Source organism: Chironomus tepperi, unplaced genomic scaffold (genome assembly GCF_022539635.2).
Source record: "Chironomus tepperi strain 1889 unplaced genomic scaffold, CSIRO-AGI_Ctep_v1 contig_58, whole genome shotgun sequence".
In the NCBI taxonomy this organism is placed as follows: domain Eukaryota; kingdom Metazoa; phylum Arthropoda; class Insecta; order Diptera; family Chironomidae; genus Chironomus; species Chironomus tepperi.
This window is the reverse complement of record NW_027226180.1, coordinates 1,514,169-1,541,456: the sequence shown is the minus strand read 5'-3', so window position 1 is coordinate 1,541,456 and position 27,288 is coordinate 1,514,169. Positions and strand designations below refer to the sequence as shown.

At 34.9% G+C, this 27,288-nt stretch overlaps 3 protein-coding genes and 1 long non-coding RNA gene across 7 annotated transcripts; 1 reads left to right on the top strand and 3 right to left on the bottom strand.

The window, feature by feature from the left end:
- Positions 1-2,349: 2,349 nt before the first annotated feature.
- Positions 2,350-17,190, bottom strand: Tak1 (TGF-beta activated kinase 1). Its single transcript, XM_070652869.1, has 9 exons — positions 16,845-17,190; positions 16,507-16,614; positions 14,366-14,551; positions 14,124-14,303; positions 13,503-13,638; positions 12,604-13,125; positions 4,501-4,778; positions 3,374-3,484; positions 2,350-3,117 (listed from the first exon to the last, which is right to left on the bottom strand). The coding sequence occupies exons 1-9, from the start codon at positions 16,929-16,931 to the stop codon at positions 3,013-3,015; spliced, it is 1,713 nt and encodes a 570-aa protein (XP_070508970.1). The 5' UTR covers positions 16,932-17,190; the 3' UTR covers positions 2,350-3,012.
- Positions 11,572-21,127, top strand: LOC139100296 (uncharacterized). Of its 4 annotated transcripts, XR_011545420.1 has the most exons (4): positions 11,572-12,120; positions 12,177-13,144; positions 13,490-14,291; positions 15,208-17,118. It is a non-coding gene; the product is annotated as an uncharacterized lncRNA (long non-coding RNA). The 4 variants fall into 4 exon arrangements; XR_011545421.1 differs by lacking the exon at positions 15,208-17,118 and adding an exon at positions 20,821-21,127 and having other exon boundaries at positions 11,572-13,144; XR_011545419.1 differs by having other exon boundaries at positions 11,572-13,144; positions 15,521-17,118.
- On the bottom strand, positions 17,723-19,925 carry Sil1 (Sil1 nucleotide exchange factor). The gene is made up of 2 exons (XM_070652885.1): positions 19,727-19,925; positions 17,723-18,995 (listed from the first exon to the last, which is right to left on the bottom strand). Exons 1-2 carry the CDS (start codon positions 19,872-19,874, stop codon positions 17,788-17,790), a joined length of 1,356 nt encoding a protein of 451 aa, XP_070508986.1. The 5' UTR covers positions 19,875-19,925; the 3' UTR covers positions 17,723-17,787.
- Positions 21,128-21,785: 658 nt separating the features above from the next.
- LOC139100233 (serine/threonine-protein kinase/endoribonuclease IRE1-like) lies at positions 21,786-26,727 on the bottom strand. The gene is made up of 10 exons (XM_070652842.1): positions 26,569-26,727; positions 26,141-26,513; positions 25,813-25,885; positions 25,035-25,156; positions 24,641-24,866; positions 23,992-24,425; positions 23,271-23,800; positions 23,020-23,058; positions 22,296-22,763; positions 21,786-22,209 (listed from the first exon to the last, which is right to left on the bottom strand). The coding sequence occupies exons 1-10, from the start codon at positions 26,644-26,646 to the stop codon at positions 21,823-21,825; spliced, it is 2,730 nt and encodes a 909-aa protein (XP_070508943.1). The 5' UTR covers positions 26,647-26,727; the 3' UTR covers positions 21,786-21,822.
- Between the last annotated feature and the right edge of the window lie 561 nt (positions 26,728-27,288).

The following is a 27,288-nucleotide window of genomic DNA, read 5'->3' as shown; positions in this document are numbered from 1 at the left end:
AAAGCAGCTATTGCATAATCCACGATAGACTCGCCGCATAAGACAAGATGAAAAAAAAAAAAAAATACTTTTTATTGCACTAAAATTGTATAATTTTTTTATTGCCTACATTTTTTTTTATTGTTTTGTGCTTTTTTCAATCGAAGACTTTTTGTTTCTTAGTTATAGAAATGTCTCGGTCACGTGATTAACCCAATTTCCTCTTATTTTTAGTTGCATTTCTATGCCGAGAAATTGTTGTGCTGGTGCTGGAAGTTTTAACTGGTAAGAGACTCGATGGTGATCAAAAAGTTTGGAATATTGAGCAAAATTGATTGAAAAATCAACAAAAAATTAGAAACTTGATCATAAATGACATGCGGACATCCAATTCCTACAAACTGGTTGACATAGCCAGCATCAGAGTCAGATGGAAAGCCATCTATTGTAACCTAAGCTCCACATAGGAACATAGTGCAAGTAATCATAAATGACCAAAATTCAGCAATTTACCCGATTTTCACAGCAGTGTCTGACCCTTGGCAAAACTACATATTTTATAACATTTAAAAGTCAATCCAAAAGTGCATCAGATAGTGGAAATAAATGTAAAAATTATGCAAAAAATTGGAATTTCAAAATACACAAAATGTTTGAGATATTGAGTAGAATTTAGTAAGCTTAGCACCAAAATTCACAGATTCTTATTATTTTTGAGTAATCTTTATGTCTAGTTCATCAAACTAGAGCAATTAATGATGATAATCGACTCAAAATCAAGTTTAGTCATCTAAGTTCATCAAGAATGGTCAAAAATTCGTTAGAATTAGACATCAATATTACATCAGACTGGATATCAGACCTCGAAGTCGGCCCTGCAATGGCAAGCAGATGTCGAAGATGACTCTGATTTTTGGACTTGAGTCAACTCGACTTTAGATTAAGTATGGAGTCGAGTTGATTCTAATCGACTATTTCATACCAAATTAAAGTCAATTCCGACCTCTCCTTGCCATTACTTACTTACTTACTTCAGCCATACAGATCAAGTGTGATCCATGGCCTTCCTCAGTCGGCTCCTGAAGCTGGCTCTTTAGCTGTCTACCACTTGCCAATTACCAATTCCAAGTGTGACATTATCTCTATCGACAGCTTCTTTCCATATCAGTATCAATACTCCTTGCCATAACACATCATTGTCCACTTCAACCACGTGGGTAGTAGAACAAACCCGAAAAAATTCCATCCAAGTACACAACACTAAAACAACATTAAAACTCCTCATCACGTCATCCACAGACTTAAGTCTCTTTTTTTTGCGCGAAATATATACAGAAAAAAAAGTGAAAGTTGACCGCAGCGCATCAACATTTACTATTATAAATTGTCGGCTTAAAGAGCTGTACTGTGTAAATGGAATATTAATCAACAGAATAAATAAAATGACACAGTTTAAAATGTTGTTGTTGGTATTAATATTGGCAGTTTCTTGACATGACTGGTTATTTTAAGGTATGAACAGGAAGATCGAAGTGTCTGGTCAATAAATTGTGGACTTTTTTGGAGATTTAAGCTGATTGGAGGTTTTTTGGGGGGATTTATGGGGTTGAGGATGGGATGGGGAAGTGGGAAGAGATGAGAAGGGTATAAGGGGAGTGGGGTATGTGATGTAGGATGTGGGGTGAGTTGGGTATTAGAGAAAGAGGTTATAGACTCAAATTTGACATGAATTTTGACTTTTTAGGATAATTTGGTATTTTGCCGACAGTTTGACACTTCCTCCCCATGCTCACACCCTCTCCTCCCTCTTCACACCCCACCTTGATCATCCAATAATTCCTCATCTCAACACAACCAAACCCAATTCAATTGACAGCTCAGAATGCGTGTGGCGCGTCACAGCTTAAGAAAAAAAAGTCAAATAAATCAGCAAAAAAGAGAGAAAAAAAGTAAAAAATCGTCTTTTTTTTGTGTGTCATGCATGATTAAAATTTCATTTCCATGTAACCATGACCTATAGCAATCCATAAGTCGTGCTATGTGTCATATTTTTGTTGTTGGTGTGATTTTTTGTAAAAAATTAAGAAAGTTATGCAATCGAATTGAGTGAAAAATTGATGATGCGATTAACATTCTTGGGTGTTATTGATGATGCTGAGGGGTATGGAGGTGATTTTGGAAACTGATTGATGGGAGTTGATGAGAAAATCTGAGTTGAGTCAATTTAGAAACTGGCAGAAGTTTCCAAAAGATTGATCAAGCTTTCAATGAGCTCTAAATACGGAAATGGGCCCTCGTACGTCTTCGTTAAGGATCTAAGTAAGTTTGACAATTTTTGGAATTTTAGGACACAAGATCAATTCAAATAAATATAAAAATAATTATATCAAACATTTTATTTTATTTTTTTATCAATTTTTACATATACAATGTATCAAACTATATCACTTATTCTACAGAAGATAAAGCTATTTTTTGGAAAATTTAATAAATATTTTCCTCATTTTTTTCATTATGATAATTTAAAAGAGATATGAATTTAGAAGCCATACTCGATGTCTATTTTCACATTCAATACTTATCCTGAGTGGTCAAAGAATATGTTATGACTAGTTAAAGGCAATTAAATGACCAGTTCTAACTGATTTTTGTTCACTCAGGATAGTTCCTGTCTGTACTTCAATGTATCTGATGAACTTTAGCTTATGTTGAGTTGTATTTTGCATTTCTATTATTTTTATTGTCACATTCTTGACACTAAGGTTCTTTGAACCTCTTACAATCATTTAAGGCCGTTTTGGACTGTCGAAAATCGCAAAAGGCTTCCTAGATCCACTAAAAAAATCCTAGATCCTCATAAATCTCTCAGAGCCTCCAAGATCTCTTCAAAATACTCAAAATAACTTCTTTTTTATAATTTTTGTGACACTTTTTCACAGCTCATACTTTGTATTCATTTAATTTATCCTGTTACTTAATATGAGTAACAGAACTCCATCGGTAAGTTTTATTTTGTTATTTTTTCCGATTTTGTCAGAGAACACAAAATCCATCTTCATTTACAATATCCCGATCTTGTTCAATTTTCACCTTTTCCAGCTGTTTTCTTAGTGATAATTCTAGTTTTAGTAGCGATTCCTAAAAAAGAGGGTAAAAATGTTGTCGAAGTTAGATACACAAAGATAAATCAGAGTTAGCAGGACTTGTGGAGTTGAACTTTATTGAACTTTGACTCAAATTGACTAAAATCATCTCTAAAGTTGGACTCCAAAATGCTGTGGTGATCAGGGGTCTTTTGGATGGACTGTAGAGTGAAATTAGTCAAGTCCTGCAAATAGCCTTTTGAACTCTGCTTCAAAGCATCAAAAATGAGACATTTTCATCAAAAATTTACCTTTTCTTTCAATTTATTGCAAATATCCATTCGACATTGCCGCTCTTCAGGTGTCATTCCAAGTAGGATCTTTTCTGTATGCTTAGTTAGGTATGCTATCTCTGTTTGGGTCTGAAATTTGATTTAAAAATAGAAAATATTAGTTTCATCTAAAAGTTGGTCTTAAAGTTCATGTTTATGCATAATTCAGTAAGTGAACGACCCCTAAGGATCATCAACATTTCAATCTGATCTTTTAATTCAAAAATGCCCAAATCTTCAATTTTAATTCATAACATTCTTCATACTCAAAGATATCATCATAATTGTCACACATGTTGACACTTTTAAGAGGTTAAAGAGAGAAAAATTGTGGTTGACAGAAATGATAATGAAAGTGAAATTTCAATTAAAAATGACATTTATGTGGTTTTTGTGGTCAATGATCTCAAATTTTCAATTTTTTTATCGCTTTTTCGAGTTCATTTCGCTTGAAATTTTTGAACTTTTTCATTATTTTAAACAAGAAAAAAATCTCAAAATTCATAAAATAAAATAGGCAATTTCTCACACGTGTCTATCCTAACCATCTACTTAGTAAAGGAATTTTGCACATTTTTTTCCTCTCACTTCACCTCGATAAATTATCAAAACATTTAAAACAGCTGACATGTTTATGGTCAAAAAAAAAAAGTTGGAATCGCTCACACACATTTCGTATTTTTTTTTTTTTATCAGACTCGACTCTGTGCAAATTAGTCACTGGCAATTATGGGGAAAGATTTAATGGAATTTTAAAGATGATGATTATGATGATTAATAATGGAATTTATGGATTTGATGCTTTTTCGTGGAATTTGTGGGGGATTTTTGGAATTTGTTGATAAATATTTTGATGCTTAATTAGCTCTGGGGTTTAGGGATGTCAACCTGACCCCATTCCCTTCTATCCAGGAGAGTCAATTCAAAAAATTTTAGAAAATTCAAGAATTATGTCCATAAAGTGGTTATTGACCCCTTAACCCAACTTCCCAATCAACCCATACCTCTCAAACCTTTCCACCCACCATTCTCTGATGAACATCCCTCAGCTTCCACCCTCAAACCCCATAAATTCCCCCCCCTTCAACATCAAATCATCACCCTACCTTAAAGTACTCCTGCGCCAAATCCATATGCTCCTTATAAATCTTTTGTGACGTTGGATCATTTGCAGGTGGTATTGGCCTTAAATGTGGATCAAGAATCTGTAGCATGGCAATGTCGAGATCACTACGACTTGTCGGAAATCCATTAATTGACGTTGATTCAACGCTCACATGCGTACTTGATTGTGGCGAATGTGATGACGCGTATGGTTGATGATGATCTGTGTGAAGTGTCGTTGATGCTGTGTTTTTTGTTATTGCTATGCCTTGGTTTTTTGCTGTTTTTGGGGAGATAGAGAAATTGTTGATTAGGTTAAAAATAGTTGAAAATTAGTTATGAATTTTTTGATAAAAATTGAATTTTTTGATAAAAATTGAATTTTTTGTTGAGTAACTGGATGTTTTATGGTTCTGAGACTGAACTGAGGCTGAGACTGAGAATAAGACTAAGACTAATGCTGAAACTAAGGCTGAACTAAGGCTGAGCTAAAGCTGAGAATAAGACTGAGACTAATGCTGAAACTGAGGATGAACTAATGCTGAACTGAGGCTGAACTAAGACTGAAACTAAGACTGAGCTGAAGCTGAACTTAGGCTGTGCAGAAACTGATCTAAAGCTGAGCTAAGGCTAAGACTTAAACTGAGACTGAGACTGAAACTAAAGCTGAACTAAGGCTGAACTAAGTCAGAGATTAAGGCTGCACTGAAGCTGAGCTGAAGCTGAATCTAAGGCTGAACTGAAGCTGAACTGAAGCTGAACTAAACTAGTAAATTTTGAACTTATTTATATTTAATTTGCATCATCAAATTTTTCTTCTTAAAAATGAGCAAAAAAAAAAACAAAAAAAAATTACAAAAAGGTTATTTACAGTAAATTATCCAACAGCAGCTGCTGCACTCAGTAATTGCTTGTGTATTTGTCGTCATTTTTCTCTTTCTTTTTTTTGTCACTTCTTTTTTCTAAATTTATTACACTTTTCAGTTCTGTTTTTCTTCGAAATTGTTCAAATTTTATTTTATTTTATTTTGAATTTTTTGATTTTTTTTTTTTCAAACTTTTTTTTTGTTGATTTATTTTAAAGTTTTTGGCCTAATTTGCTGAGTTTTGTGTTCTATTTTTTTAAATATTTGAAAATTAAAAAAATGAAAATTTAAAAAAATTGTTTTATTTTTTCAAAATTTCAAAAAATTGACTTTTTTTAAATTCTCAAAAAATTATTTTAAAATTAAATTAAATTTAAAATAATTCTTGTAAATTAATTAAATTAAATTTAATTTTAAAATATTTTTTTTTTAAAATTAAATTTTTTGAATTTTAAAAAATCAACTTTTTTTCAAAAAACTTGAAATTTCAAATTTTTCCCTCATTTTTCTTTTTGTTTTCAATTTTCACAATTTTTTTTCTTCAAATTTTTTGTTGTGTCCACTTCAAAGCAAATATTTGCTTTGTTTTCATTTATGTGCAGAAAGAAGCTAATTTGTTTTTATTATTTCACAGTAAGACTTAGTATTTGTGATGAAAATTTTCCGCTACTTGAGTAAAATTTAGAAAAAATTGAGAAAAGAATTTGAAAAAAAAAAAGTTTTTTTGTGCAATTTTTTGAGTCTGTTGATCGTCTTTTTGGTGCAAGTTTAGAATGATGACGTGGATCGTCTTGTGTTTATTTCAATTTTTTAGAAGACTTAAGGAGCGTCAAGGGGAAGGATGAGTAAGATATTGGGTGCAGGAATGGGGTCAGGATTTCTTGAAAGAATGGGGTTGGGTGGGGTTTCAAAATTTACTGCATTAAATCAAAAGTTTGAAGAAATTTGGAGATTTTGATCTTTTTCCCGGAAAATAACGAATTTTGTCCAAAACGGATTGTATCCCACCACTATTGAGTATACTCCCTGAATACATCACTAATTGGGTATAGAAAAGTGAATGAACAAGGATATAAAGGAATAAGGAGCTGTAGAGAAGGATGAAGAATGATGAAGAACAATATGAATGAATAGGAAGATAAAGAGAGTAAATAGTGGGGATAGCGAGGGATAGAAAGGAATAAGAAGATATTGGAAGAGGCAGAGAGGAATAAGAAGGAATAGGGAGGAATATAGAAGGCTTAGAAAGGAATAGAGAGAAGTAGGGAGGAATAGAGATGAATAAGGAGAATTAGGGAAGGACAGGGAAAGAAAGGGAGGAGTAAGAAGGAACAGAAAGCAATACTGAGTGATAGAGAGAGAGATATATAGGGATAGAGAATGATCAGAAGAGATAGGAGGCAATAAAGAGGGATAAGAAGGGACAGGGAGGGGTAGGAAGTGGAAAGAAGCGAAAGGGAAGGATTTGGACGGATTTGAAATGAATAGGGATGGATAGGGAGGGATAGAAAGTGATTGGGAAGGATAGAATGGGTTTGAGATAGATAGGGAGGGATAGGAAGTAAAAGACAAATGAAAATGATCAAAATTAACCAATTTATACCCAAAAATCCACTCCAATGACGCAAATTAAGACCATTTCACACAAAATATTCATAAATCCCCCAAAAAATTAAATCAATAACCCCCCAAAAAAAGTCTCATTCAACGATCGATTTTTCCGATATTAAAATTTATTACTTTATTTATTTATTTTAAAATAAAAATCATTAAAAAACCTATTTTTTTTTTCTCTTCAAATCTTAGCCAAAAAAATCTCATTGACGTTCATAAAATAATAATTTTGCTTCTTTTTTTTTGCGAAAACTTTGTGCGTAAGATGAGATTTTTTCACGCATCACTCACAATAATTTAGGAGGAAAAATGGGGATAAATTTTCCGGGAAAATGGTGAAAATATTTTAATGATTTCTGAGAATTTGACAGTCAGTGGAGGGGCACCTGAGTCACCAAAACAGACGATCTTTTTTGCTCAAAATTAATCATTATTGCACACAAAACCACACACAAAGCACACCCGTCCGTGTCTTCTTTTTCATCAAGCCAACAACTCTTAACTCATTTTTTTCATTTGTTTCTTCGTCACCAGCGTGTCTGGTGATCGCGATCACATATCACAAAAAATTTTCAATTTGGTTCCTTTTTTGTGTCATTTAAATTTAATTTTAATTAAATTAGTCAGAATGAATTGAAAATTTTCAAATTTTTCTCCTTTTTTGTGACTTTTTTTGCACTCGAGAAAATTTTTCATACGAATGAAAAATACAAGCGGATTTGCTATTGCGACGACAAACGGTGAGAAACTGAAAATGAAACTCCCGTGATGAGCGAGAAAAGAATGTTCCGAAAATGAGGCGAGATTTTGTGATCATTTTTGATGATCAGGGGTGGATTTTGAGTGGCTAGGGGGGCATATGTCAATTTTGATGCTTGAGACACTTGTGTGAAGGCACCTGAATGCCAAAATCCTAATGTAAAGGCACATGATAATCAAAATTTTAGTCTAAAGGCACCTTAACTTAATATACTCAAGTGTGAAGGCATCTGAACCTCAAAATTTCTAGTATAAATGCATCTGAACCTCAAAATTATTATGGTAAGGCACCTGAACCTCAAAAACTCTAATGTGAAGGCAATTGAACCTCAAAAACTCCAGTGTGAAGATACCTGAAGCTCAAAATTCTATTGTAAAGGCACCTGAATCTTAAAATTCTAGTGTGAAGGCACCTGAACCTCAAAAATTACCCTCCTTAATCCATTTCTGACCAATTTCTCATCTACTTTTATTATTCATTTTCCTCATTTTTCCACTTTTCTTTTTGCAATCTTCTTTTTGTTTTCATCAAAATCATTGCAAAGAGTTTCTCATGAAAATGAGCAATTTTGAGAAAATTGAGAGGAAATGTGCCAAGGAGTCATCCATAAATGATGTCCAGAATTGACCATCATCCCTGAATACCCCTCACATGACTCAACTCAGTCGAATTTCCACCAATTTCCTTTCATAAACACATCAAACAATAATAAACATTAAAGACCCAATTTTCCACGAATTTTCCGAGACACACAAAAGAAAAACAAGTCAAAAATTAATCAACACAATTTCTGCGAATGAGGAAATCCCTACCAAGCTACCCAAAAAAAACATCTGGTAATCGACTTAGTCATCGCTTCAATTTGCAGCTTCTCTTTTTCCTTTCCTTAATAATTTGTTTTTCTTTTTTTTTTTCATTTATTTTTCTTCGTCTTTTTTTGATTGAAAAAGAAGAAGAAATTTTTTTTTTTGCTATTTAAAAACTCAAAGGAAAAATTAAAAAAAAAAAATGAAGAAAATTCTCTGCCTTGGCCGCAATAAAATAAAAGACAAGATGATGACTCACTGCCTTAACGGCGACGACGATGATCAAGTCATAGGATAAGTTATGGGAGCAATATTGGTGAGGATTATAAGGAAAATGACGCATTTTTGAGGTTAAGTATGAAAAAATATTGGAAATTTTGAGGTTAATTTGGGGAAAATTCTGGAAATTTAGAGGTTAAGTAGGGAAAATTGAGGAAATTATGAGGGTAACTAGGGAAAATTTTGGAAATTTTGAGATTAAGTTTGGGAAAAATCTGGAAATTTTGAGGTTAAGTTGGGGAAAATTCTAGAATTTTTAAGCTTAAGTTGGGAAAATTGTGGAAATTTTGAACTTAAGTTGGAAAAAAATTCGGAAATTTGAGGTTATGTATGTGAAAAATCTGGAAATTTTGAGGTTAAAAAGAGGAAAATTCTCGGAATTTTGAGGTTAATTTGAGAAAAATTCTTTAAATTTTTGAGGTTAAAAAGGAAAATTTTGAGGTTAAGTTGAAAATTCTCAATTTTTTCAGACACACCGACACCTCAACAACCCCACAAAAACCTCTATAAATCCACAAAAAATATACACAAACATTTTCATCATCAAAACGAGATGTGTGCGGGCAAAAAAAAAAAGCAGAACGAAGAAGAATGAGAGGAAAATGCTCGTAATTAGCCTTCAAGAGGAAAACGACATAAATATTATTAAAAAAATAAGAAGAAAAAATTTTTCTTTTTAAAACGATTGAAAAGGAAAGAGATGAAAAAAAAAGAAAAATTTTGCGGCGTTGATGCTTACTGAATGAGTCATTATTATTGGTGTGGTGTAGATGATGATTGTGTAGCTATTAATTTGAGTTTAATGAGGGGAATATGTTGCTGTTAAGGGGTTTTCAGGTAGTTATGGGGTCAAGGCTATCCATGAGAACCTTAAATTTAACTAGACACCAACCAGACCCACTTGATAGGGATGCTGAGAGACAAAGTTGGTTAATTAGCAATATCTTGGCAGTTTGACTTTCATAGCCACAGTTTCAACATCCAGGCTAGACTACAATCTTAAGTTATGACTCTAATTGATCCTAAATCGACACTTAAGGCAAAATTAGACAGGATTTTGGGAAATTTGAGCTCAAAAAGTCCAAAATCAGGTTCAAAACTGCCAAATCTCCTTTGAAATTGAGCCTCACAAACTACTTGCCCCATTGAACATCCAGCTACATCCCTTAACAACCCCAACAATATCTAAACATCATAACTCAAACTATTACAGCTGTTTACATTCTTATTCAAGATTTCTTCTAAGAGCTTCAAGAGTTTATTAAGAATTTTATAATTTTCTCATGAAAAATTATGGAAAAATTTTCCAGCATGAGTCATAATGTTTTGGGGATAATCATTGAGGTTATGTCACAAAATATTCGATTTTGTCTTGAACTTTGAGTTTAAAAGGTCTGAATTATTTTGATGATTTTTGAAAATTATTGACATTAAGATTATACTCGAATAGCATAAATCGACTGAAAGATTCAATATGCGACATCAGCCAACGTGACTTTGACATGGTCTAGTCTGACGCTAAGTCGGAGTCACGTGGCTTTGGGATCGATTAACCAGCTTGTAATATTCAGGATAATTAAATGATCCAAATGCCTTTATAAAATTGATGTGTACTTGATATGAAGGGTCAACTAAATCGCATTCGACCCATCGCACCTTCTATCCACTACGCCCTTCCCATCCACAACGCACCTCCTATCTTTACCTTTGTTTGGACAAAATTCTTCAATTTTAAGTAAAAATAAAAGCGTGTAAAATTCCCAAAAATACCCCTCAAAACCTTAATAATCTCGAAATATCTCCAAACTATCCCATAATTCTAGGGTTTCTGGAAGCGGTTTTCCGAAAACCGCACAACCGCACTTTTTGACCCTAAGAAAAAACCGCAGTTTTAGAACTTTGTATAGAAAAATTCACTTAAATCCTCAAAATTGAAATTTTTGGAGATACATTTAGAAAAATATATTTAAATTTTCTATTAACTTGAAAAACTGGACTAAAGTTTTGCAAACTGCTAAAAACAACTTTAATTTCAAAAATTTTTATAACAAATAATTTTAAGACTATGTTATCAACCAATTTGAAACTGAATCTAAATAAAATGGAGAAAATTAGAAAGATTTAACACTCTTATGCATAAAACTCCAAATTTAATTTTTTTCAAAAAATTTCATACATTTGTATGAAAATTGAAAACCGCAAAAAAACCGCAAAACCGCGGTTTTTGAAATTTTGGAAAACCGCAAAACTGCGGTTTTGAAAAAACGCGGTTTTTCAGAAACCCTACATATTTCCCCCTATCCACGATCCACCACTCCCTCTCTAATTCCCTAACTCCTCCCAGATCCCTCTCAAACCCAAGAATTTCCACCAAAACTCCCTCCTTTCGATGATTTCCTCTCATTTTAAAATCTCGCCTGAATATTCATTTTTTTTCGTCTATTTTGCCAGAAGCACAAGCACAATCAAGATTCCTCGGCATGAATCATCCGCAAAATGTATGATTCAAAAAGTCATGATACTGAATCGATGAATAAGAAGAAGACATAGAAAATTTTTAAATATAGAGCACAATAAACAAGCAAAAAAGATCGTTTTTTATTCCTATATTTTACGTTCGTTAGTCCGAATGGATTTTTTATGAGCAGCAAAATGAAAATTGAGGGGAAAATTTTGAGAATCTTATTTTTGGGGGAGAGAAGATGAAGAATTTTTTTTTTTTATTATTTTCGTTTTGATTCACAACAATTTGTGAGTTACTCAACAACTTTCGATTTTCATATCACGATGTGAGTTTTTTATTTGTGGATATTAATTTGAGTGTCAATTTGTGGTGAGATGGTGGTTTGGGGGACCTTTTGGGATTGAGGATGGATGGTAAGGTGTATGGACAGGAAGGTGGAATTGTGAGTATGATGAGGTGTGGCTTAGACTTGCTTGAAATTATGGACACAGAACTAGTTTGGTAAATTTTGATCAATTTTGAATAATTTGCCCATTTTTGGATCAATTTGACAATTTTGATGAAGAATTTGACTTTTTTTGGAGAACTTGATCATTTTTGGAATTTTTAGAAATTTTTTAAAATTTTACCCCATACCCCATACCTCACATCCGATCCCTTCTTCTTTTTTGACCAAAAATACCTGACTTGACCAATTTATTGATATACAAGCTGTGTTCCCGGGTTACACTAGTTGGTTCATCACTGATCTAGTTAGTAAGACAAAAAACACCCTTTACAGGGGCATAGCCATGAATTTTTGGGTGGGGGTTGGGTCGGATTTGAAGTTTTTGGTATGGATTATTAAAATTTTCATGCATTTTTGAGATATTTTGATATAAAATTCTAGAACTAGCTGACTTGACTGAATCCCGTTCTTCCTTTTTGTCCCCTCCCTGTCCATTGGCTGTTCCTTCGCTGTCCCTACCCTGTTCCCTCCCCAGTCTCCTGCCTGTCCTCTGCCTGTCATCTCCCTGTCCCCTCCTTGTCTTCACCCTATCAACTCCCTGTCTTTTCTCTAACCCTTGTCCTTTGCCTGTCTCCTGCCTATACCATGCCTGTCCAATCCCTGTTCACTGCCTGTCTTCTGCCAGTCCCCTTCTCTGTCCCCAACTTATCCTCACCCTTGAATATACTCCTCTTCCCTTCTCCAAATGAACCCTTCTCCCTGCAATTCATCAACATCCTCCTTAGGTTACTCAACTCTTTAAGTTACTCAACAATATTCAATTTAATCATCAACTAAATCATACAAAAAAACTTCATCAATTACTCACCATAATCTCCACCAATCAGCCTCTGTAGATCATGATTCTTCAAATCCCATGCATTAGGATCAACATCAACATTCAATGGTGTCATTGGACTATTATTACTATTTCCTCTAACCATCGGTGCACCATTATATCCCAACGAGACAATTCTTGGATTACCTGACTCACCACTCGACCAACGTGCATCACCACTGATTGGATTAAGTAAATGTTGCGTTGGCGTACGTGATGTACTGTGACATGTTGAATCGATCGTTGAACTAACACGAATTTGTGGCATATCAGTCTGTTCCGTTGGCCAATAAATTGAATCAAAATCATATGTGTCCAAATTTGATTCTTCATCCTCGTATGGCTCATCGAACATGTTGAGTGGCTCACATTCGGGAAAAAAGTCACAAAGAATTTTCATACGTTCATGAACTTCATCCATTGATGGACGATTTTGTGGTAATGGATCCCAACATTGAACCATAAGTTGATTTATAGGCTTTGGAAGACCGTCAATTTTGTGTGGACGTTGACCTTGAAATGGGAAGGAATGGTGAGTAGATGATATTAAATAAGATTGGTAAGGAATATTATGGTCGGTAATGAGGTAGGGTGTCGGTAATGCAGACTGCATGATCGACTGTGGATTAATAGCTTTGTAGATAATGTCTACTGCTGATTTAGTGTTTAATGTCATTTTTAGGAAGGCATACAGTGCAGAAAATGGAATAAATCAGGTTTCAGGATCTGACATGAGGTCGGTATTCATCATATCAATCTCCAAGTCAGAGTCACGTTCTCCTGTTTCCCAATTTATCGATCAATTCCACACCATATGCCTTCCAAACCACTTGACAACTCATAACTGATCTCCATCAATTTGACCCTATTTTTTAAGACACAAAACTCACCTTTATGGACACACCACATGATGCTGTAAGTCAATTCAATCTCTTTGAATGGAAGCTCACGTGCAAGACATTCCCATAAGATGATACTCCAACTGAAGACGTCACAACGTTCTGAATATATTGAACCTTCAAATACCTAAAATGGATAGACAATAAATGGAAGTTAATTTTGGTAGTAAAGTCACGGATATTGTGAAATAGTTAAGGAACTTGGAGTCAGTCAACATGTATGATCTGTCTAATATACTGGGTCTAGTCATTAAACCAATGTTGTCCAATCTTTTGTATCATGACACACCTTTGTGGTAAGCCATGACCGAAGCCGCACACGATATATGAGCCATGTAGGCACAGTTTGAGCAACACCGCATTAGATCGTACTCAGAAGGCATACGACAGATGAAAAATATAGCCTCATGCCAAATTGATCTTGACTGTAAGTGGAATTACATAAAATACAGCCCCAGACTAGGATCATAATGGCTTAAGGACCGATTTGTCAGTTGTTTGACTTCTTGCATCTTCTGGGACATGTGATAAGCATATGAATATATTGAAAGCCACACAGACTGCAACTCTAACTCCATATCTTGTTCCATAATCAAATCATCAACAACTCACCTCAGGTGCCATCCATGCAGCACTTCCTTTATTATTTGTCATCAATGTTGACTTATCAGTGACTGTACCAAAATCACAAATCTTCAGGATCAATCCATTATTAACAAGAAGTAAATTTGGTGGCTTTAAATCTCTGTGAATCAATGGTTTTGGTCTCATTGCATGAAGGTAAGCAACACCCTATAAAGGCAGAATAATTGCAATTATTATTTGACTTTTGGAATTGCTGTAAAAGTACTTACATCAGCACATTGTCGACACCAAGACATTGCATGACTTGCTGAATATTGAATTCTTGAGCAATGAAGTAAATTGTAGAGTGAACCATCTTCAGCATATTCCATAACAAGACTAACACTTGGTCCTTTTATGACGGTTCCATATAGTCCGATGATGTTGCGGTGTTGGACACGGGATAAGTAGCGAACCTGGGAATTGGGAATTAGAATTAAATTTGTCAGTTCTGAATTGTCTTAATTTGGAAAAATTTAATACATTTTGAGCAATTTAAGCTGATTAAAATCTAAGAAATTCCATCAACAAGTATTACAAGCCAGTTGACATTGATTTGATGACAAAATAAGCATGAAGTAAGATAAAATCTCTTAAATTTAAGACTAAATTATCAGAAAAAATTGAATAATTTTACTAGTAAATCAAGTGTCGTCATGATCACAACTAGAGACGTAAGACAGACATTTGACAAGAAGGCAGGGAGGGAATAGGGTGCTGGGGAAGCTGGGGAAGCTGGGGGTGCTGGAGGTGCTTGGGAGGTGGGGGGGTACTTGCAGCTTTGAGGATTGTTTAACTTATTGAATATTTTGCAATAATTTATGTGATTTTTGGGATTTTTTCACAAAAAATTCTTGAAAATTGAAGAAATTCCCAAAAATAAGAATGGAGGAGAGACGGAGGGTTGACCACCAACCCCACTGCCATGTATCCACTCCTTAACCACCCCACATAACCTATTACATCCTCATCATTAATGCCATTACTCCACAAACAACAATTTTATGTCATTATCTATCTACATTCACATCTGTCATATTCTCGTGGCTTTAATTAATCTACATTTACACAGGTGCTTCATGTACAGCAATAAAAATATCTCTCAATACTTCCTGAAACAGCTATCAAAGGTCAATAAATTGACTATAAAATATATGAGAGATGTGATGAAGTTTTTGCAAAAGAGACAAAACAGCAACAAAACAAAAAAACTTGTTGATGCAAAGTGCATTGGACTTGACTGGAAGTTTACGGTGTTATTTACCTTTTTTTGTTTTTTCAATTTTTAATGGAATTTATGAAAGATTTATTGAGAATGTTAATGGAAGTTAGGTGATGATTGGTAATGATAGATTTTTTTTTTTTGGATAAATTATTGATGACAGTTAAGTCTAAAGGCAGAGTTGGAAGGACTCTAATGTGAAAGCACCTGTACTAGAGTCCACGGAGGCACCGCCACCGGAGTCCATGGAGGTGCCTCCACTGAAGTCAAAGGAGACGTCATAGCAGAGGCGCCGCAGTAGAGCATTTTTTGAACTTTTAGAGTACGGACTCCCAAAATCCAACCAATTCTGCTTGTATGGTTGGCAAGTAGGGTCAAAAGAGCAGACAGAATAATTAGGAAAGGTATTGAGGCATGTATTTGAATATCCTCAGTGATTTAACACCAAAATAGACATCAAATCCTCAGAACATACGTTATAGAAATGGTTAAAAATCCGGGCCCAGATAAGCGTGATTCAAGATCAAAATTCGATCAAATCCAGTCTCAGACCAGAATCAAGTCGTCACGAGGTTGCATTTTTGGCAAATTCTACACCTTGTGCTTTTCGGGAAAACTTTGCAACACATTATTAAGTTTAGACCAGTAGCTTGTGTATCCTTGAATAGAACTTGAGGTCTTCTACCAGCCATCCATCTCCACTTGATATGACTCTGTGATTGAGCCATCATATTAAAGGAAAAAGTGGAAAATTTTCCATCGTACTAGTGTGAGCCTCCCTAGCAGGCAAAGATACCGCTTTTAAGGTACCGTAGTGGTCTTTCTGTACCATGAACGCATGATATTCTTCTTTTAGGGCTAGTTGGTCTCTAGAAGAAGCTGCAGAATCAGGCTAGCCAAGTTTTAGACTTTTGTCATTTCTACGGCATGTGCCTTTTGGGATAGATGACTTTATAGCTATTATGTATACATTTTGATGGTGAAAATGGCTATGGATCGCAATTGATCGTTACGACCAGCGAAGTAAGTAAGTATGTACGTAAATTCACTTCTCAGGTATGTTCTGTATCTGGACCAAAACACCTAAACACCATTCTAATCACATCCTCATCTTCACTAAGTAAAACATATAAAAAATCCATCACTTACCTCAACCAACGGTCCCTTTTCCGGCAATATCGACAACTCCTTAACAGCAACAGTCTTATTCTTCCATTGTGCCTTATAAACACTTCCGAAACTTCCCTTTCCAATCAACTATTATCGTCAAAAAAAGTAAAAAAAATAAGGAAGAAGTAAGAAAAGAATTTCCCCACATTCATGCAGACCAGACGGCGATCATAAAACGAGAGAGACAAAAAGGAAATGAAAATGATGAAAAAAAAAAAGAAAGATGGAAGTGAAAAGATAAAAATATCTTCCAGTGATGATCGAGTTGACAAATTTTTTTCAACTTTTTTTTATGGCTCATGTCTGTACAAACTCACCTTAATAATTTCAATCTCATTGTACTCAATCTCAATGCACTGAATCTCGTCATGAACGCTGTCAAGTTCGCGTTTCTTATCAGCCATTCAAAAATTATTTTGTGTCTGACGGGAAAAAATTATAAAAAAAAATCTTTTTTTTTTGTGTCACAGAAATTTTCAGGCTCGTGTCGGAATTGAGTCAAATTTCACAGCATAAAGTTAATGACGACTTGATGTTCAGCTATGGCTGATGATTGTCAAATGAAATAAATATTTTGATTTGATCGTAAAATTTTTTTTTTTTTATCTTCTGTTTTTCTTTTTTTTTTTGTCTTCTGAAATTCTTTGCTAATTTTTTTTATTATTTGCTCTCTTTGGGAACCTTACAAATGTTTATTTTGGTTTTTGGGAACGGCATAAATGTTTTTTGGATGTTGGTTTTTAGCGGGAATGTTTGAATTTACTTTGTTCGCTGGTCGTACAAGGAGACTGCGAATATCCTGTTCCTGATCTCCAGCGTTGGATCAAATTGACAGTCGGACTTCAAAGTAGAGTCCTGCCAACCTAAGGACGGACTCCCCCGGTGTCCTGCCAACTCTAATCTCCAATGATGAGCCAAAATTATTGATAGTAATTAATCTTAATTAAACAGAGCAATTGTGGATCCATGAAGTTCCTCAGATGGAGCCTACAGCTGGCTCTATCGCTGATTTCTGTCTGCCAATTTTCAGTTTCAAATTCAATACTTCATCTATTGATAATGAATTTCAAGGAGACAGAGTAAATTGAAGAGAAAAGACAACAAGGGGGTAATGGGGATGCAGGGTGTGGAGAGATGGTTGACCCCAAACCCTACCCAATTGTCCCACCTTCAAACTGACAAAAGACAATCCCAATTTCTTAAGATCACAAATAATTTATTATTTTTTTTATTAATTCTTCTAAAAATGTCATCAAATCTCTAAAGTTCATCCTTGACATGCTCCTCATACATCGGCGTCAAGTCATCATCACTAATCTTTAAATCACCATACAGTTCCTTATTTAAATTCTCAAAATGTTCAATGACTAAAGAATATACAAACTTAATGTCCTCGTCACTTTCCTCATTAAGTCTAATTTTGTAGTTGTTCATGACGACCAGCAGCGTGTGCCTGAACATTGGCGACTCGGACCAACTTTGGCTGCAACTTTGAAGACCTAATAGTGATGCTGCACATTTTTCAGCTGCATCTGTGTCAATAATGAGCGCGTTTCGATGTTCTTGGAAGAATTTGGCAATTTGGTCGCAAATTTTTTGACTTTTTGTGAAATTTTCGTCAATATTTTGGTCGACAATCAAGTCGGAGATTAAAAGTAAGTCCTTGACTTTAATGCTGAGATTAATTGATGATTTTGTGAGGATTTCGAGGAGAATTACGAGTGATTTTTTGAAAATTTCTGGTGTTAATATTTTATTGTTTCTCATCAGACTTCCAGTCGCATACAAAGCAGCTGACAGCTCCTGTAGATTATCAGTCTTGGACATTAAGTTGAGGATCTCATTGCCTAAATTTGTCTTTTCACTGACGTACTTTTTGGCTTGTAAATTATTCTGCAGCATGGCACCAAACATTTTAAGCAACGTCGTCCTCACATTCACGTCCGTTTGGTTCACTAAATTTGGTACCACAATCTTCTCAAGTCCACCGCTGGATATAAACAGCAGTGAATTGTCAATTGAGTGCATCAGGTACTCCAAGTCCTTCAGTACTTCCAATCGTCGACTGCTGTCAATTTTCTCATCAAAAAATTCATCAACTAAGTGCTGCATAACTTCAGCTTCCGTTTTTGGATTCAAGTCGACATCCTGAAGCTCTTCCTTAATTTTTTCATAAGTTCTGAACTTTTTCGACACTTCCTTCCACTTCTCTTCGGTGACGTCATCAAATTTATCAGCTGGAATGTTTTTGAGAGCATCTTCAAGTCGCTGTCGTGCGTCTTCAATCTTTGATGGATCTTCTTGACTTTCTGTAGCTTCTGTAGCTTCTGTAGCTTGTAGGGATATTGGAATCGATGGTCTGGTGTCATCGTTGTTGTTGGACTGTTCATTTGGATCGAGAAGTTTGGCTTCTGTCTTGCCTGTTTGGAGGTTCATACGGTAGTGAAGACCTTGGGGGACTTTTTGGCCTGTTGATGGAATTTTTAAGGAAATTTTGATGTTAGATAGGTTGATTTGAATTTAGGGTCATTCAAAAATACAGGGTAAGGCTCAAAAATCAAGAATGGCATGTAAAATGACCGACTCCTTAAGTCAATAAGGACTCTTAGTCCTCATTTGTAATCAAAACATTGCAAAGCATTTTAAAACATTCGACTTAAAAGCCACGTGTTCTTTGACAATGTTGAGCCATGTTTTCTTATTGTTTATTCAATGTTTTCGACTATTTTATATTAAAACTTGAATGTTTTCCATTGTTTTGTAACAAAAATTGAATGTTTTGAGCTGTTTTATGTTGTAAATTGAATGTTTTGTTATTGTTTTACCCACTCAGACTGCAAAAATTTCATGAATTTGATGAAATAGTTTGATAAAATGTAGAAAAAAATCCAGATATATTGCTCATTGAATGAAATTTTGAGGAATTTATCTGAATTTTGCGAATTTATCTGAATTTTGCGAATTTATCTGAATTTTGCGAATTTATCTGAATTTTGATAAAAATTGAAGGAAAAATTGAATTTTCGTGCCAAAATTATTAAGGATTACGTCAGTAGATTTCGAAAATTAACAGAATTTTTGAATATTCTTGAGATTTTCCAGTAATTTTCAATTTTACATCAAAAATTAAACCTAATAAATCAAAATTCCCTCAACAACCCCTTCAAACCCTCTAAAAATACCCTAAATTTTCACTTACCCGGCTTAATTTCCTGCCATTCCTCCGTCGCTACAAATGTTGAATTATCTCCCTTACCATCCGCTGATAGCGACAATTTAATCTCATCAGCAAGTGTTGATAAAGTACAAACAATTAATAAAATCACTAAAAACTTAACTTTGGTCATTTTTAATTTAATAATTTAAAATTTTGAGATTTTTTTTTTCTGATTTCTTTACTTTTTGAATGTTGAACTACAAATGAAAAACATTTGAGACTTGTTATTTTGTTATCATTGTTTTGTGGAATTGACTGTGATGACATCTGTCGGAATTTTGTGGGAGTTAATTTGAAATTTAAATTTTGAAAAACTTTGCAAAAACTGACGTGTGTAGCACAAGTCGGTTAATTGATCGAGAACCTGAAACTAGTTTGGTGTATTTCTGGCTCTATCTATGGCTTCCACTTGCCAATTTGTGCTATTAGGGATAGAAAATAGTCATCCCGATCATAAGGAAATTCCCATTCAACTTCATAATGCGTAAATCTCATAATCATGTTAATATGTGAACTGAACTAATTACTGCAAAAGAGTAGTTTTTACTATAAATAATTTTATTTCGCTAATTGGGGAAATTCTCAAATTATTTATAAATATAAATATCAGATTTGATTTTAGTGTATACTGTAGTCAGTCAGCATTTACTGCTTAACTTAAACAGTTGTTATTAAAATAAGGAATAAATATGCAGTTTAATATTAAATTTTTAATCGTTGTTCTAATCGTAAGTACTGATTTTTGGTTACATACTAACTTACTGGATCCATGATCCAATATGGTGTCTTGGTTGATACAAAATACTTCCTATTTGACTCTATTGCTTGTCTTTTCATGTCTAATTGTCATTTTCTTACGGCATGTAACATGTAGCTCCACGGTGCTTTTTCTCGTGTATATTCCATCCTAAGACTGTAGAACAAATTTGTTTCTCTGCCCTAGCACTGACCTTTTCTGCTGTAATGCGCTTGCAACTTGTATTATCTATCCAGTTGTACTATTCTATCCTCAGTTCTTCTTAATACTGATTCTTAGTCATTCTTGGTTAATTGTGCAAATATTCATTATTTTCTAGCTGATGATTTCATCAATCACAGCCAGATACATAGGAACCAAAAATTATCCCCGTTCGTCATTATCTCACAGAAAAGTTTGGTCACATTCCTCACCATCAGGCAGGAGAATTGGATACAATCCGTTTCCTCACCCGTTCTTGTTCCCCATACACCCGATCTTATTTCGCCGACAAGTGGCGTTTCATTCCACAACATCGCGTCCCAGTAAAGAAATCCACATACAGTCAAAGGACGGTGTTACTAGTATATGCATTAATTGTAAAGTCGGATGAGGAAATTCCATCGATAATTAAATATTATTGATAATTGATGCAAAATGTTTTGAGATATTTTTGAAATTATTATGAATAAAATCAGTATTTTGAGATTATAAAGTGGAACTGCGTAGTTGGGAATTTACTTGCTTGAATTATTTCCTGCTCCTGGATGATCTAGGCTGATCCTGTACTATCTGGAAGAGATTGAGTATGTATGAGAGTCTACCAATCTAAGAGTATAGTCTCTATAGCTGAATTGTTAGAAATAAGACCGAAAATTCTTTATTTTCTGAGGTTCTTAGTTGCATTGTCACGATATAACAATGATATGCATAATATACACAACTTTACCTATTCTAGGATGAATTCTCATGTTCTGGGATGCCAGAAAATGATTTTTCCGTAATTCTCATGCCATGTGCTTCCCAAGAGCGGTCAACAGTCTCTGCATCGCATTATACTTCCCAAATCTCCACCAAACACCCAACACACACCCAAATATCCAAAAAAATCTAATCCACTAATTCCTTTTCAGCTGATCATTCCATTTATAGCTGCATATCCAGCTGACATTGTGATTACTGACCAATCAGTTCAAGATGCAATCCGACAAGCTCAGGAGTGGATTAAAAACGGTGGACTTCAAGGTGTGAAGCTTCCGTCAAATGTCTGTATCAGCTGTAATGTTGGATAATTAAATAAACGAATTTTTTTGATTTAAAATTGAATTTATTAAAATTTTCCTTAATTTTCAGTATTTAAGTTCTTAAAGTTATAAAATCCTCGTTTTCCTCGATTTTTATTCCAATTTCCACCAAAATTCTTCTTGTCCTGATTTCTAATTCCATTACTTCCATATCCACCATAGCCATTCTCCTCACGGATCTTCTGAATCAGCTCAGCAAGCTCAACATTGTCCAAACTGCTGTCATAAAAGTATTCAGGCTTTGAAAATGTGAAATATCGGATGTAAAATCTGACAAAACTTGATTCTTTGCTGCATCTTTGCATGCCGTGGTAGACATGGGACATCAGGTGCGGGAACTTACTTAACCAATAGTTGGAATAGTCAACTGGAATCGACCCAAATATGCTTTTGACTTCATCTGACAGCTCGTTGTAGTGATTACGCTGTGGGAGATAAAATTGGATTGAATTGGGGTTTTTTGGGGTTTTTGGGGTCCCAGAAAATTATCCCATTGGTCGGGGTCACTCACCTTATTCCTCATAGCCCTCATCAGATCTCTCACACTTATGCCTTGATATGTCCGCTGCTTCCCCAAATCATTCAAAATCTCCTCATCAATGACTTGCTTCCAATCATCCTTCACCACCATCCTTGCATTCCTCTCCAATGTCCATAACGGCTCATCACGAACATGCAACTTTTCAATCCTATCCGACACAGTCTGCAGGAAATCCAACAATTTACCCTCACCCCAAAATATTGGATGCCTTAAAATGGCATCAGATATTGGACGATCTTGTGGATTTGGATTAATCATGTCTGTAATGAGTTCCTTTGCGAATATATTTGAATAATCATCTTCTGTTAGGGCTGATAAGTCATATTTATTGGCAATGACATTAGCCTGTCGATTGTAAGAGTCACCGAAGGGATGTTGACCATCTGAGACTGTAAAGTAGTAAACACAGCCAAGGGAGAAGATGTCTGCTGTCTTAGTCTGGAGAAATGGATTAAAATTGATAGTTAGTGACATGTTATAGGCAGTTGGGGACCTCAAGGCTGAGTTGGCAGGACTTTGGAGTCTGCAGGACATTGGAGTCCTGCCAACTCTGCCTCAACGTCGCTCAATTGATATATTGTCAATAAGACGTGGAGGTAACCTTGTGGATTCATGAAGTTAGCGTATTATGACAAAATATAAGAGTTGGTAACCCATGCAGCATGGGGTAAAATGGATTATTTAGTAAACTTACCAATTTTTCGTCTTTAAGCAGCTCTGGAGCTATCCATCCCTAGAAGCATTTAAAGATATTTCAATTATTGTAGTTAGATAAAGAGGTTGGTCGATTATTATAAAACACACTATGAGGAGATTGAGTTAGGGGGTGGGAAATGGGGAAATGGAGGAGCTGCTACACCTACAACATTAAGGAAGTTCAGAAACCCAATTCTCCACGTTACATAACATGCAAATCTACCCCAAAACCATCAAAATTCAACTCACATCAGTTCCAGCAGCACCAGCCCTATTAGTCGCCGACACAACACCATTGTCAATCCTCTTGCTCAGTCCAAAATCGGAAATCATTGCCCTAACACTACTTTTGGTGTCAGGCAATGTAATGAGTATATTTTGTGGCTTTATATCTCTGTGGATTATGTTCAAATTATGTAGATGACTCAAGCCTTTTGTAGCTTGATATAGAACCTCTTTTGGTTTGATCATGTCCTTTAAGTATTCATACTTGACATCCCGTACATAATCATTTAAGGAACAACTGCACAGCTCAACAGCAATGTAGCAGAATTGACGATCATATTCAGTACAAAAATATCGAATGATGTTCTCGTGATTGTCGGAATCTTTGAGTGCCTTTACTTCTCTATCTGCTAGTGTAAAGCAGTCGATAAGGAGTCGCTTGACTGCAACATTGCGACCTTCGAACTTTCCTTTGTAGACGAATGTTCCTTCACATCCTTTGCCGAGGGGCTTGGAGGGGTCGAATGATATTTTTGTGATTGTTACTTGACCATCTGGAAGGAATTGGAGATTTTTGAGGTTAGAACTTTCAAATTTTGAGGTTAAATTGCTTTATTTGCTCAAATTTTGAGGTTAAGTTGCACTTATTGCTCAAATTTTGAGGTTAAGTTGCTCAAATTGCTCAAATTTTGAGGTTAAGTTGCTTAAATTGCTCAAATTTTGAGGTTAGAATCTTAAAACTTACCATCCCCAATAGTTGGAGTCACAAACTTCTCATCCTCCTTATTCTCCTTATTCCTGCTGTTGCTGCTACTTCTACTAAATTCTTTAACCAATTTCTTCTTATAAATATAACTAATTATCACAGTAAGACCGCCTAATGCGATCATAAACACGACAGTAAATATAAATGATAAATTTTCCTTCTCGTCCTTTTCAAGAACTGCTTTATCTTCATCTTCAATGATATTCTGTCCATCCTTGCTGTCTTCCAGCAGCGGAACATTGGAATTATCGTGGTCAGGATGTAGTTGATGATGACCTAATATTGATGTTGGATCTTTTAAGAAGTTAACGACATTTTGTCTGATTATGTAGGTTGTGTTGTCAGTGTAGGACGGTAGGGCGTAGAAAATGTTGGCACCGGCACTCTTGTTCTCGCCAACATAGACGGTTTCACTGGAAATTGAAGGAAATGATGAGATTTTTGAGTATAAATTGAAGGTGGGTTTGGATGAAATTGCAGGGAATTTGTTGCAAGTCCAGTGTTGTTCGAACTGTTTACCGCGACCCACAAGTGACAAGAACTCCATACCGTATGCTTTTTGGGTGTCCCATGACCCAAACAAAGCCCAACACTGGACTTTCCCTAAATAATTCAACTCAATACTCACAACAGCTTAAAGTCTCTAAATTTCTCATGAGCCAATGGCTCCATAAGCTTATCAAACACGCCGTCATCGACAGTTGTGAATGGAATGTTCAGAAATCCATTTTTACCCATCAGGAACATGGCAACAATCGGTGAATTCAAGTCACTTTTATGCCAGAGCATTTCACCGCTGTTTTTAAGAAGTGTGAGTAATTTACCACTGGAACTGCTTACTATGTGGACGAATTCTGAAATGGGAATGGTGGAATTAATGAAATTTGTACAGAATTTGGTCAAAATTAGGGTTGTCAATATTAGGAGCATATTCAAGGGTTCAAGGATGGGATATGCAATGTTTAATATATGTAGGTAGAATTAAGGATCGAAAGCCTTAGTTAAGACTATGTAAAACTTACCATATTTATCATAAAGCTCAGCATTCATCTCAAATGCATTATACTGGTACATCGAGACATTCCAATAGTCTCTGGTGATGTTACTCTCCCGCATGTTGGTCATGCATACGTCATACTGGGTTCTAAGAAATAGAAGTTATGATTAGACTCCAAGAATGGATCTAGGTTAAGGGTGGTGAGGTCAAACCCAATTATTTTGGGTTTTTGGACATAATTTTTTCAATTTTTTGACTACCGGCAACTCTTATCACAAAACAAAAATACGTAAACATATTCGTGTTTTTAATAATACTCAGTAAAGATAAGCATTGAATTATGATTCAAAATGAGTCAAGGTTAATACAAAAATCAGACAAATTTTCGCTTGAGTTTAGTATGAATTTGAAATATTAATGGTACAATGCAGAGTTGGAAGGATTCTAATGATGTTCGGATCCGACTTTTCTTCTGGAGTCCGAACTACTTTGAAGCAGATTTGGCAGGACTTTAGGTGTCTGGACTTCATGGAGTCTGACTCCACTTTTTTTTGGAGGCGCCTTCACTGGAATCCGACTAAACATTTTAGTCCGACCAACTCTGATATGAAATCAGACTAGGGTTTAGAATCCTGAGAATGATTTGAATGTAATCCCAAGATTGATTTCGAGATTCAGTACCATTTGATCCCTAGGATTGAAAATCCCTAAGTCATACTTTGTAGCGCGATAGAATTCCGGTAGAGTCCAGAACCCGGGGTCCAGAGCTATTTCTAGTTCAATATAATGAGACTTTAACTTACCTTCCAATATAAACATCATGAATTGACTTATATGGAATCAAATCTGTTGTCTTATCTAGCGATTCGTTAAAATCTGTAATACAATTTTTGAAAATTAAATTAGAACCAGGGTTGAAATCCTGTATTTGAGGTATTAATATGTCAAATGGATTTGGTGTGATTTGAACTGTTTCTCAATGATGTGATCGATTCTGGTGCCTATTAATCAATTATTAGTAAACAGCACACATCACTCAATTGTTTTGAATTATTTCTCCCCATATTCATCCACACAAATCCATAATTCACATCCACAAACTCACTATCGACCAAAAAAATCAATATTTACCCATAACAGTCTTACACTCGCCAGTCAATGAATTAATAATGAACCATGTATCAGCCTTACGTCCTGTATATAAAATTTTATCTTTTGATATGAACGGTGACTTCAGCACCAGATCAGGAATTGTATGATCAAGCCTTGATAGCTCAAAATATTCACTTTCTGTAGTTTTAAGGCTGTACAGCTGACCAGACACTGGATTTGGCAGTAAAATTGATGAAAAATTTAATTTCTCATTATTTGATGATTTTATGACCGGATCATGCTGTTGGAACCACCGTAGATTTGCTGTTTGTGGATCAATTGCGATCATTGATCCTGATAATGTCACTAGAACCATTAAAGGCTCATCGGATCGAGCTAAATCTGTTGGAATCTAAAATAAATTAATTAATTTACAATTTTTTACTTAATTGTCCATCCAGTCTCACCTGTTGATCATCAACAGTTCCTAATATTGCGGAATTAAGTGTCAAAATTAACACGAAAATTAATAAAAATATTTTCATGGTGAAATTTTTGAAATAAAATTTTTAATACTTTATTTCTTTGTAATTTCATCATTCCAACTAAGCGAACTGTAGTTAGAATTGATCCTTTGCATCACTTCTTTATTGTGATGTTATTTTTGTTGTAAACAGAGGTGAAAGTGAGGCAGAAAATGAGGGGAAATATTTGAATTTTTAAAAGTCGTTAAGGGAAATTTGAATTGAAGTTGCAGGAGTTGCAGTTGAAGGGGAGTATGCAGCAAGGAGGGTTTGATCCTTCGACCTCCAGCTGTCCTCTGAATATGCTACGGTACTTTGATTACGATGAATTACATTAATAATTATTAGAAGATCATTTCACTAAGCTCTAGGGACGACAGATCACATAATGACGTCATTTACTTGATTTGAGCTTTTCTATGGCTTATTTAAGCTCCAAGATGACGTCGTCAAATGTCTTTTGACCGTATTGTTATTCCAATGTGTGCCAGAGCCTGTATAAGCTCAGTTATAAGGGAAGCCATGAGTCACACTTGATCTATACGACCAGTTTAGTAGGTAAGTAAGTAAATAAATTGAATTATGAAGGCCTAAGCTTCTTAAAGTTCAATTCTAAGTATGTGAAGTCTCATCAAGACGCATGCTTGACCTTAGACAATATCA

Coding starts and splice junctions, on each gene's coding strand:
- Tak1 (XM_070652869.1), bottom strand. CDS start 16,931: ATGGCTGATAAGAAACGCGAACTTGACAGCGTTCATGACGAGATTCAG. Junction 14,304..14,365: donor GGTGTCGACAATGTGCTGAT/GTAAGTACTTTT, acceptor CTGCCTTTATAG/GGTGTTGCTTACCTTCATGC. Junction 13,126..13,502: donor CATGTGGTGTGTCCATAAAG/GTGAGTTTTGTG, acceptor TCCCATTTCAAG/GTCAACGTCCACACAAAATT.
- Sil1 (XM_070652885.1), bottom strand. CDS start 19,874: ATGACCAAAGTTAAGTTTTTAGTGATTTTATTAATTGTTTGTACTTTA. Junction 18,996..19,726: donor ATGGCAGGAAATTAAGCCGG/GTAAGTGAAAAT, acceptor TTCCATCAACAG/GCCAAAAAGTCCCCCAAGGT.
- LOC139100233 (XM_070652842.1), bottom strand. CDS start 26,646: ATGAAAATATTTTTATTAATTTTCGTGTTAATTTTGACACTTAATTCC. Junction 26,514..26,568: donor GAACTGTTGATGATCAACAG/GTGAGACTGGAT, acceptor AATTTATTTTAG/ATTCCAACAGATTTAGCTCG. Junction 23,801..23,991: donor GACTCCAACTATTGGGGATG/GTAAGTTTTAAG, acceptor AATTCCTTCCAG/ATGGTCAAGTAACAATCACA.